Source organism: Myotis nattereri (genome assembly GCF_964212035.1).
Source record: "Myotis nattereri genome assembly, chromosome: 8".
NCBI lineage: Eukaryota > Metazoa > Chordata > Mammalia > Chiroptera > Vespertilionidae > Myotis > Myotis nattereri.
This window is the reverse complement of record NC_138083.1, coordinates 39565095-39580464: the sequence shown is the minus strand read 5'-3', so window position 1 is coordinate 39580464 and position 15370 is coordinate 39565095. Positions and strand designations below refer to the sequence as shown.

At 40.3% G+C, this 15370-nt stretch overlaps 1 protein-coding gene across 1 annotated transcript; it reads right to left on the bottom strand.

Moving 5' to 3' along the window:
* Positions 1 to 252: 252 nt before the first annotated feature.
* Positions 253 to 10124, bottom strand: DYNAP (dynactin associated protein; the record flags this gene model as incomplete). The annotated part of the gene is made up of 3 exons (XM_081097991.1): positions 253 to 672; positions 6659 to 6823; positions 10068 to 10124. The coding sequence occupies 3 exons, from the start codon at positions 10122 to 10124 to the stop codon at positions 253 to 255; spliced, it is 642 nt and encodes a 213-aa protein (XP_080954117.1).
* Positions 10125 to 15370: the final 5246 nt, after the last annotated feature.

Sequence of the window (15370 nt, the reverse complement as noted above, 5' to 3'; positions counted from 1 at the left end):
CCCTAGCTGGTTTGGCTCAGTGGATAGAGTGTCGGCCTGCAGACTGAAGGGTCCCAGATTCAATTCCAGTCCAGGGCACATACCTGGTTTGCGGACTCAATCCCCAGTAGGGGGCATGCAGGAGGCAGCTGATCAATGATTCCCTCTCATTATTGATGTTTTTATCTCTCTCTCCCTTCCTCTCTGAAATAAATAAAAAAAATATATATTTAAAAATTTTTATGTTATAATTGCAACTGTTGTAGATTCCACTTAACTGGGGGCATTTCTGGTTTTATTTGGAGTAGGAGTGATGGCTGTTGTGATAGTAAGTTCAGTTGAACGTGTGGAGGTTGTAGGTGCAGTTGAAGTGGTGGTTGCGGCTATTGTGGCTGTAGATTCAGTAGATGTTGGAATGGTTGTAGAGTCTTTCGAAGTGGCTACAGTTGTAGGTTCAGTTGACGACGTGGTGGTCACTGTAGGTTGAGGAGCAGCAGAGGTTTTTCCATGAATAGCAGTTACAGGCTCCCCATCGTCTGGGGATATCTTGATAACAATGGAAGAGTTGTCATTTCCTCTGTTATTCACCAGGCATATTATGAGCACTCCAATTGCTGTTGTTATCACACAGGCTAAGAGACAAGCCAAAAAGATGTTCCACAGAGTCCAATTACAGCAGCAATTTCTTTTCACCTAAGAGTGTCAATAAAAATATTAGTAATGAAAAACAAAAAGTCTTTCGATTTATCATCCCTTTTGTTTTGTGTACAACTTAGTGCATTAACATCATTTGAATCCCTATAATCTCTGAAGATATTTAGGTTTAAAATCCAAGTTTTAATCCAGGTGGAATTAATTGCATGCAATCTCTAACTTTGGAAGAAATCAAGATCTGCCAATATCTCATCTTCTCTTATTCTATTTTCCAATGATGGGTAGGGGGTTCTTCATCTTTTCATGTAAGCAGAATGGCATTTTAATAAATTCTCTGTCATACACCTGATCCTCCACTGGACATTGTCATTACCCCAACTGCTCCACTTCCAAAATCACTTCCTTAAGAATCCAGTGTTCTAACCACCATCTCCTCTCCTTCCATCTTGTTTGTTCAATTATTAGTATAATAACCTTTCTTTACTTTTATTAAAATCTTCAGCCCAGGGTGGGTAGGAAGAGATCAACCAAAGGATTTGTATGCACATATGCATAACCCATTGACACAGACAATACAGTGGTGGAGGCCTGGGGCAAGGGGTGAATGGCAGGGCGGGCTATAGAGGTCAATGGGAGATCAAAGGGGACATATGTAATACCTTCAACAATAAAGTTTTTTTTTAAATCTTCAGCCCAGCAGGCCTTGCTTCACTCATATCCCTCCTTGTCCACCTTTTGTTCTATGTTCCATGATTTCAATAACACTAATTCCCCAAAACCTCCCACAGTTTCTTCTTTTCATTCCTTCCAGCTGGCAAGCACGTGGCATTCTGCTTTCTCTGCACCTGCCCTTGAGCAGCCACACTGTTGGGGAAAGTCAAGCCCCTGGACTGAGCAGAGTCAGGATAAATGTGTGATCACCATTCTTGAGTGGAATTTCTGTACTTCTCTGCCATCCTATTATAGTTCTCTGATTATAGTTCTCAATCTTCTTCTTTCTCCTCAAACTTGTAACCTCCACCCACCAGCCTTCACACACACATTGAGAGGGTTCACTTGAAACGCAGGCAGATAGGGCAGGGGTCCAGTGGGAAACAAAGCAGGTGGAACATAGGCAGGGGCAGACATGGCAGTTTGAGCAGCCTAATCACAGAACCCAGCCAAGCAGAAATAATACAATGTTTTTGGACTGAAAGGGAGGCATGGGAAACCAAGGGAGGGCCTGCAACAGTAAAGTGAACTGGCACACAGAAACAGAGAAAGTTCAGGTCCATTGCTGGGCAAGAACAATTGAGGGAATTAACAGAGATAGACATAGAGCAGGCTTGTAGCAAATATATACTCCTGGACTACAAGGCGTGAGGGGGGCAGCCCATTATTTCTCCCCACCCCCGTGAGGGGAATCTGAATCTGCTTGTAATACATTTTCCACACTTTTGCTTAAATATTCTGGTCCATGGAGCTCATTCTTGGGTGTCACAAAACACGACCCCGGGGAAACACCTCAGCTCACTGTTCTGGTTATCAACATTGTCCCTTCCCATTCTCATCAAATGACTTCACATCCGTCCTGCTTCACTAGGAAACTTGAAACCATCAAACGAAAACTTTTTTTAATTGATTAATTTTAGAAAGAGGAAGGGAAAAAGAGAGAGAAACATCAATTTGTTGTTATACTTATTTATGAATTCATTGATTGCTCCTTGTCATGTGCACTGACCAGAGGTCAAACCCACAACCTTAACATGTTGGGACAACGCTCTAACCAACTGAACTACCTATCCAGGGCCTCAAACGGAAAGTCTTTCAAACCCCCTCTAGGTCCCAAGCCTGCAAACCGAACATGCCTGGCTCCACCTCTCTTTTTTCCCTGATTTACACAAGAGGAGCAAGCCCTCCTTCTGCTGAGACGGATCTGCCCGTCTGTCCTTCCGTCCCATCCCCTCTGCACTTTCTTTTCCTTTGATTTCCCCTTTCTATTGGACTGAATACTTCACCACTGTCCTCTTCACTGGATTCTTCTTTTTAAGATTTAAACACATTCAAATCTCTCCCCATCTTAAACAAACAAAAAATGCATCATTTGATTCCAAATCCTGTCTAGCTACTTCTCTTTCTTTGGAAAATGAAATTTCCTGACAGTTGTCTAATGCAATGTCTCCGTCTGCACACTCTTCAATCCAAATCAGTCTGGCTCCTGCTTCTGTCATGCCATGAAATACCTCTTAATAAAGTCATCAGGGACATCCATTCATTAAAATAGAAGTAACCTAGTTTAGCTCTTCTCTTACTTAAGCCCTCCAGTAGCATTTGCCACTGGAGGCCATTCCTCTTTCCCTTTATTGAATAATCTCTTTCCTTTGCTTCTGTGATATTCCATTCTCATTGATTTCCTACTAAACCCCTAGAACAGCGGTTCTCAACCTGTGGGTCGCGACCCTTTGGCGGCCGAACGACGACCCTTTCACAGGGGTCGCCTAAGACCATCCTGCATATCAGATATTTACATTACGATTCAAAACAGTAGCAACATTACAGCTATGAAGTAGCAACGAAAATAATTTCATGAGGAATTGTATTTAAAGGGCCAGAAGGTTGAGAACCACTGCCCTAGAATCTTCTCGGTTTCTTTTGAAGGCTCACTATCCACTTTGGGGCTTTATTGTTGACATTCACTTGTCTCTTTTCACTCTAACCTGGGATCAACAAACTTTATCGGTAAAGGGCCAAATAGTAACTATATTCAACTTTGTGAGCCATACAGTTTCTTCCACCACTACTCCAGTCTGCCACTATCATGACAGGAAGTAAACAAGTAGGCATGACTGTATCCCAATAAAACTAGATTTACAAAATAGTGGTGGGCAAGATTTGGTTACTGAGCTTTCTTTCTCATCTTTCTCATTCATAACTATTATTTTAATTACCACTTATATCAGAGTGACTTTCAAGTTTATGTCCAGCCCAGCTCTCCTCTCTAACCTTCAAATGCTTGCATGACATCACATCTCGGGTCTCAAAGGTACCTCAGACTCACTGTATCCAAACTCAAAGTCATGATCTTCCCAGTGAACCCTGGCCAGCTCCCACATTTTATTAAATGGCATCACCATCTATTACATTCAGTTCCAAAAGCTGGAACTGAGAGTTCATCCTTGAAACTTCCCAATCTATTACTAAGCCCAGTAACTTTATCTGCTGAATATCTCCTACTATTGTTGACTTCACCACCCAGAGGCAGCATGATCTCCTCAGGCACCTATTTTTGCAACAATGCCTCAGTCTTGATCAATGATTGTGTTATCAGGAGAGGAATGATACACTATGAGGGTGTTTTTTTTTCATAATTGTTCTTGGCATATTACTAATTTTTAAAGTAATAGTATTCATAGTCTGTTGGTGAATCAAATCCTAATAATAGCCCTTTATAACTTCCCATCATCTGGAATGGAGGTAGCAGCTCAGGACATAATATGACCAGAGGGACCTAGAGAACCTACCTGAGTGCACTGGCTCCTTCCCAGGCTTACTGACTGCAAGTGCACAAAGGAAAGAGCACCCTCGCCTAGGCGTGGCTCAGTGGTTGAGCATGAACCTATGATTCCAGATCAGGGCAAATGCCTGGGTTGCAGGCTCGATCCCTAATGTGAGGCGTGCAGGAGGCACCTGATCAATGATTCTTTCTCATCATTGATGTTTCTGTTTCTCCCTCTTCCCCTTCATCTCTGAAATAAATAAATAAAACTTTTTTAAAAAAGGAAAGAGCCCCATAGAAGCATTCCAGTGATCTGCATTTTAACCCTACTTAGCTTCTCACTAATCCTGATCACAGATGAAGCTATTTACTAGTATGGTTTAAAAGAAAAAAAAAAACACACTGAGATTTGAGATTAGAAACACTGTACTGAAATCTACATTCTGCCTATGCAAATTGTTTAACTTCTCTGAGTCCCTACTTTTTCATTTATGAATTGGTGATAAAATTGCTTGTGACTTCTAGGATTACCTTAAGAATTAACAAAAATGAATGCTTCATTAATTTTACAGTGTTTTTGCAAATATTTATTGTTAATAGTCTTAGTCAACAAAGCAAAGTGGAAGAGAGCAATCTTTTTAATTGGAGAGATGTGTTAAAATTTCAGAGTTATGACATCTTATACAATTTCTTATCTTCTCTGAGCCTCAAATCTTCTTATCTTAAAATATAGGGCTAAAAATATCTATCTCACTAGTTTTCAAAAATACTTTTATTTTGGATGCAGAGTAGCATATGGATTAAAATCAAGAGCTTTGGAATCAAGAAGATTTGGGGGTTGAATTTTGGTTCTGCCACTTATTAGCTGTGTAGTATTTGGCAATTTTATCTTTCTAAGCATCGGTTTCCTTATAATGATACATAACTAACAAGAAATATAAGATAAAAATAAGTGTTTGTAAAGTGCCTGGCATAGTGTCAGGTATGTAAATTTTCAATTGTCTAAAGTGCTTATTATATTGTTACCTGGATGAGAGTATAACACTCATGCCTTATAGACAGACTAGAGTAGACATTAAATGTTACAAAATATGGGCCCCAGTATTTCTTGGGTTTCGTGCAAAGAGTGGCAGCCCAAGGCAGCAGGAGTATAATGAAGGCATGGGTCACCAAGGCCAGGGCAATGAGGACCACTAAGTTCAAGTTAGCCCTAGAAAAAATGCTTTCTTTACCTTGAACAAAGGCACTTTAATGGAGTCTAATCCTTCCTTTAAAAGAAACTGAAAAAGAGCAGCTTCTTAAAATAAAGTGATTGTAACCAGAGAACAGGATACCTAAGTTCTCCTGTTTGAGTCATTTCATCACAAGTTATGTGAATTCTGGCAAATCTCTTCGATTTCATAGGCCATATCTTCCCTGATTTTTACAGATGTTAGAATGGGACTAGGTCAGTTATTCTCGTCACTGGTTGCATTTAAAAAATATTGGTGCATGGACCCCACCCCCAGAGTTTCTGACTTAATTGGTCTGGGGTGGGGCTCAGCCATTGGTACTTCCTAAACAACCCCTAATTCTAATATGCAGCAAGGGCTAAGAACTACCAGATCAGATGTTACCTCAGATGTCTTTCTCAATTCTACGATGCTATGGATTTCTTTATCTCCACAAACGAGAAGAAAGATTTCCTAACTCTGCCCTGTGGAGCTCATTCATTCTTTTCTATTGCCCCAGCAACAGTATAAGCAGATTATAATTTTAATCCAGAAAATTATAAAAAAAACAAGACTCAGACTCTTTCTACTGACCATCCACAGCAAGATTAAGCAACAGAGGGTAGGAATTCTAGAGTCAGGGGAACCCAGCCAAACTTCCAAGCAGAATAAGCAATGTATAGTCAAGGTCAAGACTAGGGCTGAAGATTGAGAGATACAGTCCTGAGGTGAAGTTCATTCAGCCGACCAATAGGGTCACACACCAAGGGGAGCTGAGTCCAGTCTCCAAAGCCAGTGGGAAAAACCTGCAGGACAGAGCCAGGTTTCTACATCAAGGTCATACGCACCAGAGGTCAGAAACAAGGGACAAAAAGAAAGTGCCACCAACATTCAGAAGCTGGAACGATGTAAGAAAAGTGAGCGCTCACCAATAGAGTAGGACCCTTGAGGCTTTAACTATGACCCCATCTCCCACCGGAGTCTAATCAGAGAATTAAGCTGCACATTGCCAACATATGCGCTCCTCTGCCCCTCCCCAACCCCGCATTTGTACTTTATATTTAGTCCTTTGAATTTCACATATGTTCTCTGTATATGTGAATACTTCAGTCCCCAACTAGGACTTCGGCCCTTTGAAAACAGAGACTACAGAGTATTTTCCTTCTTATGATCTGCCTCGCAATGACTTACACCTTTATCAGCTAATACAGCAAAGGCTTACCATGAATGTGTGCGAATTAAATGACTGAATACATTTCCTGGGAAAGAAAAGAACAAATACATCCCCGTATAGAGCACATCCCAACCTGGGTAAACGCGGCAACACATACAACATTACCTGGGTATGGGATGATTCTGTTTGTGGGTATCCTGAATGTCCAAGGACTCCTGGGCCCACGCAGACGCCAGCTGAGTTGGAAGAGATATCACAGGTGATGTCACGTGAAAGTGGGCGCCAGCATGCAGAGCTGTGAACCTCTTGGTCATTTGAACACGTGATTGGCTGTGGAGATAAAGCATAAGTGAGTAGGAAGATATGGTGATACATTTATCAAATTAAACTCTGTTAAAAATAAACAATTCTGTGACTTTTAAGAGGAATAAAGACTTCTGAAATGAATAAACATTTTCTTATTATTCTATGAAAATAAAAAAATCTAGACAGATTATTAAACATCACATTTTAACCAATTTTTGTAAGCGACTGATGTTCCAGATAGGAAATGTGTATCATCTCATCTTCTCCGTCATTTTACAAGCATGTATTAAATACCCTCATGTTGCAAGTTACTGTAGGTGGAGCATATATGAGGAAGCTTCTCTTCGTACAAGGAATAGAATGTTAGAGCTGAAAATAAACAAAAAGAACTGCTTGCAGCTTATAAGGTAAAATCTGTTAATGGTCATTTTGGTAATGAGATTTTGAAGCAAAAAGAGTTGAATTATTATTGTTATTATTATTATCATTATTATCCCATAATAAACATATAGCAAGCATTGGGGTCCATACCTCCCAGTGTTAAGGTCAGAGTACTTTTCATTCCACTATACTACATATAGTATATTGTTTTACTAAAGTATGATAATAGATTAATATAATGTATTCTATACTACACTATACTAATAAAAATGTTCATACAAAGAGACTTTGCATGATCCATGCCATGCTCTACACAATGGAACTCACAAGCCCAGGACAGGGACGCAGAAGACAAACCATTTGTCCAGTTTGTGATATGGCTTTTCTGACTTCCCACTGGGCATACAGCAGAGTAAAAACAGTCCTCAACAATGACAGCAAAGGTCTCTACTCTGGGAATCTATATGCTCGAATAACAGGGAGACAGAATAGATTTGTGCATCGTTAACAAATAATACAATAAATGCAAAATGTTGTTGAGAAAAAGGTGTGATACAGGTTGAACATGGGTGAGTTCAGTGGGAGATCATTGCGGGAAGAGGTGTGCTAAAAGAAGCAGAACAACAAGATAAAGTGAAAATGAGAGAGGAATAGGTTCAGGAATTTATGGATCTTGATCAAAAGTTTTGTTACATCTCAAAAATAATGTGGAATCATCCGGGGCTCAACTGATGGAATAATAACACTTTCTAGCTGTGAGTGAAAGGCACCTTTACCTCTCCTTGCTCGTCTGCAAAGGGAGGACACTAAAATACCCACTCGTAGATTTGCTGTGAGGATCTATGAGTAGATAACTGCCAGAGGGTTAGAGCAGTCAGCCAGAGAGCATGCACTCAGTAAGTGTTAGCTATTGCTGTTGTTGGTATTAGTATTCATGCTTTCATTCCTACTGTTACGACTACTAGTTGTCTTTGATCATGTTGATTTAATAACACATTACTAGATAGCTATAAAATGGCTAGTCCAACCACCAGCAAGTTTCATAAAATTGTCAAACTGGATTGTATGTGGCCATTTGTCTATTAGGAACTGTCATTAACAATGCAAAAAATAAATCATTGTTATTTAATATAGATAAGACGAAATGCTCTCGGCAGTAAAGTGATTGCTAGGTTAGATTTTTCTAAATGTTATATCAAGGAAATAAAGAAAACAGCTCTATGCTTTATTAAGATTTAACCAAGTCCATATTATTCGCCAGGTAAATTTGAGCAAAGTTGGACTTACCTTTAATAACAACCTTGCCTACTGTCCTAAGTGCTGATTCTGTTTGAGTTAGCTATTACCCAATTTGCCAAAGGCTGATGATATTTTAACACACTTTGCAAACAAAGTAAAACTCACTCACCCGGCCTGTTTTCCAGAATGTTCTGGCCCTGTTGGAATCCCATCCCTTTCAGAGAAGGAAGATGATAAGTGGTGTCTACACGAAGGGTGCAGAACCTATGATCTAGGCTTGGCTTCTAATATTTTTACTGTGTTAGGTTTCTCTGAGTCTTAGTACAGGCAGAGTTTCTATACAAAATTGGAATAGTTGGAGAACTGGGAATAATATTTAACCCAATATTCAGCCTTAGTTAATAATGGCCAGAAGCAACCGAAGTGCATTAGCTGTAGTTACCAAAGAAAGTTCTATAGGTTTTTCCGGTAACTTTATAAGGATTAACTTATGATTCCTACATCCCAACAGAAAAACAAAACACCAAAATTTATTTTCTTTTGATTTATAATCTTCAAATAATCCTTAAAGTTCATTATTAAATTTAGTCTTCAGAGAAAAATATATTTATAGCTATGCTCTAAATGTCCACAGTAAAGTGAAATAGTCAGCTGTCCAGATACATGCTATAAAAACAATTTAAGAAAATATCTGTAAAGATCATCAAGTTTGTTGCTATCTAGAGAAACTATAAAAATGGTGAATATTTGGCTAAATGGATTTTTTTTCCCGTTTGCAAGTTCCAGCATCCTGAAGACCCAATCTTAGTATCTCAAGCTCAGAAGAGACAAAGAGAACATTCTTGAGGTGGGGCCTTTGTTCAGTGACTCAAGAACACAAGCCCCTTCTCTTCTGGTGACAGGAATCACCCATGGGAATCCTTTTAGTCCACTAACACTGAGCAACAGGACTGTCTTCTTTGGCTTACACTGCAGGCGATGAATACAGGCTGACAGCCACGGCTCCAAATTGCAAAGGTAAAACATTTCATTTATGCTTCAGGCAGTGAATTTTAACTTTCCATTTTAATTTTTAGCACATTTCCATCAAAGATTATTGGTTCAGACATAACCAGATACATAAAAAGCACTTAACTATGTAGTGAGGGCTCGATTCCAGGTGGAAGACATTTTAAACTAGACAAAAGATTACACTTTTGTACAAAGTAGGAATGTTTAGAGGATTTCTTTCTCAGGTCTAAAGACAATATCCAGGATTAATAGCAGGATTTCCAAAACACCTACAAATCTGAGTTCTGACAGATTTATAAATTATACATAAAATACAATCTCAAAACGAAACCAAAGTTGTTGAATGAAGAGGATAAATATAGAAAGTTAAATAGATTTATTCACATATCATGTGGTCATAGAAAATTTCTAATGCTTTATATCAGTAACTATATAAAATAATTTCTAAAGTATAATATAGTAGAATATAGCATGAAAAGTTGAGGCAAATATATAACACACGGCTACTCTTCCTTTCAGAGAAGAATGCAAAATTATGACATTGACTGCATAGTAGTAAAGAGATTAGATTGCTCTTAAATGCTGAAAACAAGATTGTCACATAAGCAAAATTTTAAAGTAGAGCAATAATACTCACCGGTTGGTTTTCAGACTGTTCAACATTTACTACGTATTTCCCATGTTTCCTGTCCATTTTTGAGTTTGCAATACTATAAGCTTAACTCCAAGAATATTTTTCAACACATGCATTGCCCTTTATAACCCTGAGAAATAATTAAAATGATTGATGAAAAATCAACTCTGATGCATCAGTGCAGGTGTGGATTTAAAAAATAACAAATAATTACCAATTAAAACAGGATCCACCTTAGAGAAGGAAATGAATTAATTACAGAAAGACACAAGAAAGCCTATACTTCCTCTGAGCGGTCCTGTGACTACCACCCTCAACAGAAAGGAACTCTGAACATCTTATATAAGTTTCAATCCTTTGGCACGGCTGGGTGGGGCTGGCACCTAGAATTAGACTTGCCCACAAGGACAGAGACTGCGGGAAGTCAGGCTCCAAATAAGAGCAGGGACCTGGCAGCTCCCAGGGTGGAGACGGTTTCGTCATCCATGCTGACCCTGCACCTCTGTCCAGGCATCAGGCAAATGGTTGACCGGCGCCTCTGAGAGGGTCACAGAGTGTGGGTCAACAGTGAATGGCGCAGCCCATATCTCTCTCTCCTTGAGAACAGCACAGCCCTGGATCTGGAAGCTCAGGTTCACTGAAGGGACCACAGTCCACAGGGGAGGGTGCAAAAAGAGTAAGGGCTCCAGGCTTCACTGAGAACTTGCAGAAAATAGGCTGGCTATTAGAATGGGAACTCAGAATGGAAATTTAAGGAAACCTACAACATGGGGCAAAGAGAGAAATCGGGGCTTGTACAGCCCAGAACCATAACTAGGTCTTCAGAAATGAGGCCTTATGGGGATCTGGGGTCAATCCTAAATATGGGATTAGAATAAGACCCAAGTGCTCATCGGTGGGACATTGTAGCCCTGCTAGGGGTACAGTGGACAGTGCAGGAACCAGCAGTCCCAGAGTCCAAAGGTGGGACTTTGCTTATTTCATCAACTTCATATTGGGTGGAAGACGAGGTGTGAAAGACAAGAGCTACCAGGCTGAAGCAGCTCATAGAACTTCTGTCTGAGTCAGGTTTGGATCTGGGACAGTGATGGCAATGGAGGGAGGGCTGAAGGAGGCTGTAGTGAATTGGGCTTGAGGAGCAGGTGGGGAGAGGGCAGTTGGACAGGGCAGTGAGGCGAAGCTGAGAATTCCTGGTTACTCCGCTGGGAGTAATATTTGAAATATCAGGAAAACCCAGGCGGCAATCTTTGAGGAAAGAAGCTGGTCATGGTTTGCAAGAGGCTAGTTCTGATCCAGAATGTAAAGGTCTTCACGCACCTGGATACATGGAGAGAAGGAAGGAGCAGTCTCAGAAGACAGCAGCTGAAACACACGGAGCAGCAGAAAAAGGCAAGGCATTAGGGGACATTCTGAAGGTCGATCTGGATGTAGTGGGAGGCTATAATGAAAATAGAGAGCTATTAGGTCAAATAGACAAAGGGGAAAGGCAAATGTCAGATGTGAACTTTCAAATGTGCATTGAGACTAAACAAAACAGTAAGGTGTTGTGTAAGGAAATCAATGAAAATTGTACTTGGAATAACCAATTTTATAGCCACTAGTGTCAGTTAAAAAAAAAAAAAAAGATTGTATGACTATCCCTGAATTAATTCCAGTTATAATACTGTAATTCACATTGCTGGCTGCCTTTTATGTCCCCTACCTTGTACTGGATGCTGAAATATGAATAATGGTCCCATTATCTCCCCCGAGGAAGGCCATGCATAAGTGTTCTCCCAACTTCCACGTATGCCCCCTCGATTCATTCTTCACAAGGTGCCTGGAATGCACTTTGCAAAATGTCAGACTGCTCCACAACCCCGAATGACTGCCCATTAGCCTTGAGGTAAAAGCCCAGATCCTTTCCATGCCAACAAACCTGTGAGCTTGCTAGACTCTGCTCACCTCTGAATCCATGCTGCACTATTTTATACATCGGATACCATGCCCCAGCCACACTGTTTAAAGAGCATTTGAAGAAATATTTCAAACATATAAAAGGTATAAAGAATAATCCGGTAAATAGCCAAAATCCCATTCTTAGCTAGCTTAAGAGATTCAGGGTTGCTTTTACTCATAACACCTCTGAAGTCAATTATGTGGGTGTTTTCCATACCAACCAGTTCTCCAGCTTTGTCAGATACCAGTTGGTGTCCTTACAATTAAATCCAATTCTGACACTATCTACCAGGAGTTAGCATCAGATCCCACGCGTTAAAGGGCTCAGTCTCACCAAACTGCCCCAAATTCAGATGCCAATCTCAAGTCCTGAACCATCTGTACTTCTGACCAGCTGGCTATAAATCTGACACTCCCCTCCTTGGGTTTGATAATTTGCTAGAATGGCTCACACAACTCAGGAATGGCCTTAAGATTTATCAGTTTACTAGAGGCCCAATGCACAAAATTCATGCAAGGGACTCGGCCCTCGCAGCCCTGCCTGCCTTGGCCGGCCCTCACAGCCCCAAGCTTCATCTGAAAGGTCATCCAGAAGGTTGTCCAGATGATTGTTCTGCTCTTCAGTCTAATTAGCATATTACCTCTTTCTTACATAGGATGATAAAGGCTATCTGATACACAGAGGCGGGAACAGCCAGATGAAAGGACTTGGGGAGGGATCTAGAAATGTCACAAATGCAGGAGGTTTGTCCCCCTGGATCAGGGTATGCCCCTCTCCCAGCACATGAGATATGGTCACCAACTCATAGTTATCTAAACCCCCGTTGGTTAGGGGTTTTATGGAGGTTTCATCACATAGGCATGATCGGTTATTAACTCAATCTCCAACCCATCTCACCTCCCTGGAGTTTGGGGTGTGGGGCTGATAGTTCCAGGCTTCTGATCAAGGTTTGGCCTTTCTGATGACCAGCCTCCATCCTGAAGTTAGGTAGGAACCTGCCAAGAGTCTTCTTATAAAAGACACTCCTGTCAAAACTGTCACTCAGGGAACTTCTAGGGATTTAGGAGCTCCATGCCAGGGACTGGAGACAAAGACCAATTATCTTTCTATGATATCACAGAGATAAAATATTTTTACATGCAACAGAGCCACCTCTATTCTTATTCCTAGTCATATTCTCCTCCCTCTCCTTTGATGTTTATATTTCCCATGTAATTTTTAATGCTATCCAAAAATATACAAAATTGTGTGCATGTTTTAAAATTTATATAAAAACTATTATACAGTATTCTTCCAAAATATAGGTTTTTTTGAGGGCCCATATTACATTTCAACTACACTCACAGCTATAACTCTATTTTATTCATTCCCACTGTTTTATAAATTTCCATTGATTGAATACATTGCAATTATTAATCTATTCTGTTGATAGAAGTTGAGTTTGGTACCATTTTTTACTATTATAAACAATGATGTTCTGAATGTTCTAGTACAGGGGTGGGGAACCTTTCCTCTGCCAAGGGCCATTTGGATATTTATAAAATCATTCAAGCCATACAAAATTATCAACTTAAAAATTTGCCTGCTATATTTGGTCAAACTCACCCTAATGCCTTGGCAGACCAAATGATTTCACAGGCCTTACACAGCCCACAGACCAGATGCTCTCCACCCCTGCTCTAGTATATACCTTCTTGGGAACATTTATTAAAATGTTTCTAGATGTTTACTCTTACTTTCTTTCTATGGATTTTAGAAATAGATGTGGAGAGATTCAGAACTAATCGGCTGTTTTGATGCTACAGGAATTAGAAAGCTTCTCTTTTGTCACACATATTTTGAATTGTGATCACATTATGCATATACACACATACAGTATCTTTTTTTCATTTAACATTTTAGCATATGCATTTGCCCCACTAATTTAAAATCCTTTTAAAAAAACACACATTTAATGTCAGTGTCAGGTGTGGAATTAGGTCAGATGTGAATTACTTGAGCTACCTGTTAAGTTGTTGTGTGTCTTCAATTATGAGTAATCCTGGAAGGTGTTATTATCTATATCTCAAGCTATTTTCCAGGGACCAATGCCCAGAAAGTGGGATTACAAAGCTGAATAATAGTGACAGAAGGACATGAAATACATGTGTGAATATATTCTGAGGGCGGTGGTCCGGAGAGAGAAGGTCACAAATGTAATGATACAGGTATACCCACTCAAGGTTCTGGATTCAACATGCTTGCGTGAGAGCCTTGGAAGCACTAATAGTTTGCTCGTTTGGTTGCATAAAAGAAGAACAGTGTGGGATTATGTTTAATGGAGCTGAAATGACACAACTTCTTTGATATGATACAGAGACATGAGGCAGGGAACAGAGTGCAGAATCTCAGAGGAAAGTTGGGGGAAGGGTGAGTGGGTGTGAGGTAATCAACCAAAGACATTGTATGCATATATATACATAACTCATGGACACAGACAATAGGGTGCTGAAGGCCTGGGATTTGGGGGGTTGGGGCAAGCTGGAGGGGAGCAATGGGGGGGAAGGGGGACAGATGTGATACTTTTAACAATAAAGAACTTTTTTTAAAAAAAAGAATAAGTTAAAAATTCAAGGCTTAGGAATGAATATGCAGCACTGGATTTGTCATGTGTTCCTTACCAATCCCATTATAGAATCCAGAGGACAAGCCCTTCATCGTTTAGTGGAAAATAGGATCAGAGAGGGCAGCAGCACAATCCCTGGAAAGCGCTAGGCCTACACCACCCAAAGTCTAATCTCCTTCCATCACCATTTATCACCCCTTTACCTTCTTCTACCTGCTCCCACCACCCTTCCCCTGTGGTAATCACCCAGTCCCCCTACTTCTCTACCCTCTGACAGCTGTCACTACGTTCTCTGTATCTATGAGTCTGTTTCTATTTTGCTTATTAGATTCCACATATCAGTGAAATCATTTTTTATTACAATTATTTTTTAAAATTCTTTATTGTTTAAAGTATTACATATGAATGCTTTCTTCCCCATTGACCTCTCCCCGCTCATTCTCCCCCGCCCCCCAGCACATGCCCCGCCCCCCCTTACTGGCTGTGTTCATGGGTTATGCTTATATGCATGCATAAAAGTCCTTTGGTTGATCTCTCACCACCCCCCCACCCCCCGCCACCCCCGCGTCCTCCCCTCATGAGTCTTGCTTCAGGCTTATTTATCCTTTCAAAGAACCAGCTCTTATTCCCATGGATATTTTCTATTCTCTATTTTGCTTATTTCCACTTTATTAATTCATTCCTTTTACTTACTTTGGGTTTTGTTTGCTCCTCTTTTTTCTAGTCCCTTTAGGCGTGAACTTAGATTGTTTATTTGGGATT